Genomic DNA, 3,520 nt, shown 5'->3' with positions numbered 1-3,520 from the left:
ATTTTGCATGTATCAAAACTTGAATGTACATATGTGGACTTACTAAAATGTAACAGTTTCACAGAAGTTAGAATAAGTTTATTTTTTGGCTTTTCCTGATGACCATTTTCTGTATTATCACAAAGTACGGTAACCTGAACCGAAAATGGCGCCAAGTCCTTTCAATAAATTGACAAACATAAAGGAGTATAATTGATTGTGAATGTGCATATTTGCTGGCTGTAACTTTAGCTATTTCACCACTTATAAGGATATATACTCAGTCGTTTAATGAATTCTGATTTATTTATTTCGAAGTTATGGGAATCGAGAAATCTGAAGATTACGCCACAAGTTCCACAAACCAATTCATGACTAACATACATTTATACCCGTCGACCAGAAACTAACCGACTTTGACAGCAACACTGAGTTGGCATAATTAAAGTAAGACCAATCAGTGGATAGCGAGCCAAATAAATTTTAGTGTGTTACAAGTACCAAAGTGCTACCTAATGTCACAAGCCAACTGGCTTATACAGAAATAAGTTGGAGATGTTCCAGATAATCATGATGAAACAAGACTATTCCATAAAATTATTAGTGATCTTAATCATAAACTTGATCATTTTGACTGATTAGAGCACGAGATAATCATAATCAGAGGTTTGATCTTAGGTGAAATGATTAAAATTCTCCCATTAAAAAGATAGTAAATTTTCATAATCTTGACTAATAGATTTCTACTCCCTACTATACCTTCTCTCTTTTTTGTTAGTTTTCTACCCTTCCCCCTTATGAAACTAACAAATTACCAAGGTTATGAGAATAATGAAGACCTAGTTATAAGTAGGACGTCAAACATTTATTTATAAATCATACTACATAAGACTAACTGTATTAATCAATTATGATTTATTAACTGTTGAGTAGAATATATATATATATGTAACAGTGGAAGAAACGCAGAAGTTTGTTTGAAAACAACAGTTAGTTATGTAATACTCAGGTTTCTACTCGTTAGCAACGAGTCAAGTTAACCAGTTACTGATACGACACGAAAGAAACCAAAAATTTTAATGACTGAAATCTAAGACTTTAATGAAGAAAATTGTTTGTCATACAAAGAGTAGATTTGGAAAACTGTTTGCTATTGTGAAAAAGAAGTTGATTATCTATTCGTTGCTTAATGAGAAGATTGTTTATAATAATAGCAAAACTTTTCGAAATGACGAAGAACAAAGATACGTTTAACATCCCGGTGATTGTACTAATATACCATTTCTCTGTGACGACCGATTAATTATTGCAGATACATTTCCATTTAAATGATCATGACAGTCCAGTGGATTCTGACCATTACTACTAATATGGTTAGATACATTAGAAATGGAAATATCACTATTTTCCAGTTTGCTTGGATTATCTTTAATATTCCCTGTAACAGAAGAGGAATCTAAACAAGAGAGACTATAATTTTGTAAGAGAGCGAATCGTGCACGAGTCGGACATGCTCCAGTTAGCAAACGATGAACAGCTTCCGCATTTCGTAACTAAAAAGAAGCAAATATTGAAAGAAAGAGGATAAATGCGGGGATAATAAGCATAATCTGAATTTTACAAAGAACCAATGTTATCATGTATGACTCGGATTAGCCTCAATAAAAGATTGTTGATTCCATTAGTTCAGCGAAATTACATCTTTTTATACGTTGAAATGATTTCTTCATCCTCGTAGTATGTCACTAAAGCCTAGAAAGATCATACTTTGCTTCTAGATCAAAAGGATCACAAAAATATATATATATATATACGGTTACTGTACGGATTATTTTTGTTTTACCAATGCACCTCCTAAAAATCACTAGTGTTTTTTTCCTCACACAGTGGATCAATCAGGTACTTAGGAAGAGTGGATAATTTGCTGAATAAGTGGCAGATCACAACATTTCGCATTATACGCACCCATTTTTTTTCAGAGGACAGGCCAAACCATACTTGTGACTGTCGTGATAAATGATTTGTGACGTATCCATCGTCTTATATCCAATTTTCACGTGCTATTAATTAATTACATATATTTTAAGTCACAAGTTTTAGTTAGAAAACTATGAAGAATCCGACAGCTGTTTCGTCCCAGTAAGGGACTCCAGGGCAGTGTATAACCACTATCTTAACGAGGATTAAAAGAAAACAACCAAGCCTAGAGAAGAGTGCTTAACCTTTCAACAATGGTTTACATTGTTTAGCTCCAATAAATTCTCTATACTACGCAACCACTTTTCATTGTCTTTGTAAGTAGTCAAAATGGTTTCTCATGGGACATGTGATCTGGTATTGTACTGGCTGATAACAGAAACTGACAAGTCGATCAATCAGTCCCAATAAATTACTCAGAGTTGTTTCGAAAAAAAAAACATGTGGATGAGAGGAACTAGATACACAATATCTGACCCAACAGTGTTTCCTGCCGAAAAAAACCAAATAGAGTAATAGTTTAACATATGATTAACTAGTAAGAATTTGTAGCCTGCAATTCAGCTTATGGAGCGATCGTCAGAAGGGGGCCTGAAGACATTGTGAACACTTTATCTAATCAACGTTGAATAGAAGTTTCTCAGAAATATCTACAAAGTGAGGAGTCGTGTATCACATTTCTGACTAGATTATTACCTATCATGCTGCTACGCTTCGTATGGTTCCAGAAGCCCGAGGTTGAATAGATAGTTTGTGTCTGACAGTGAAGTACAAGACACATGATTTGTTTTATTTGAGACTGATCAGCTAGATATATCAATAAAATGGCTACAATGAGAAGACCAACGTAGGAAAGGACATTTAGCCCTAGAACACCAACTAAAAATAAGTTTTGAATATCAGTAACACAACAATTGGAACTTTTACGAATAATGATCTAAAAATTGAGTTTAATTAACATCGTAAATATGTGAAAGCAAATTAATTTTTTAACTTTGACTAACCTTTACTCTAATCCAATTCGATTCAGGCATATTGAAATAATCAACTAATTGATGCAATAAATACAAAGCATCATTAAAGCCTTGAAATACTTCTGCAGATCGATCTTTCATCTCTTTGGTTGTTATAGTCTTCATTATCTTATCATCACCATTATCATTATGATTGAGACTTTTTACTTTTACAATTAAAACGTCAATAAACCAACTAGTGGCGACCATAGACCAAGCCTTGAAAAATAAAATAGGTTTGAGAGATTTATCTAAACAATTAATCAATTAATTTAGTGTGATAATAATAATAATTATTATTATACTTGTGAAAACATCAAAGTATTATGCCTTAACTTTGTATATGTGTGAATGAGTGAATAGCGGATATCCTAGTTTTATGTAAAACAAATAAAAGACCGAAATAAAAACGATGATTGATATCGTCACTGAATTATAATTGAGAGAGAGAGAGAGCGAAAAAAAGTGTCAAGTTATGGTATTAATTAAACAGTTATCTACATCTAATAATAATAAGGTAAAACAGGCAATAATGGAATTTCAACATCAAA

The 3,520-nt window shown here is 32.5% G+C and overlaps 1 protein-coding gene across 1 annotated transcript; it reads right to left on the bottom strand.

Annotated features, from left to right (window-relative positions):
* Positions 1-829: 829 nt before the first annotated feature.
* On the bottom strand, positions 830-3,179 carry Smp_199000 (hypothetical protein; the record flags this gene model as incomplete). Its single annotated transcript, XM_018796420.1, has 2 exons — positions 830-1,532; positions 2,961-3,179. 2 exons carry the CDS (start codon positions 3,177-3,179, stop codon positions 1,230-1,232), a joined length of 522 nt encoding a protein of 173 aa, XP_018646859.1. The 3' UTR covers positions 830-1,229.
* Positions 3,180-3,520: the final 341 nt, after the last annotated feature.

This window comes from Schistosoma mansoni, assembly GCF_000237925.1.
Source record: "Schistosoma mansoni, WGS project CABG00000000 data, supercontig 0172, strain Puerto Rico, whole genome shotgun sequence".
NCBI classification, from domain to species: domain Eukaryota; kingdom Metazoa; phylum Platyhelminthes; class Trematoda; order Strigeidida; family Schistosomatidae; genus Schistosoma; species Schistosoma mansoni.
Note: the sequence above shows the minus strand (reverse complement) of the source record. Positions and strands in the feature narration are given on the sequence as shown.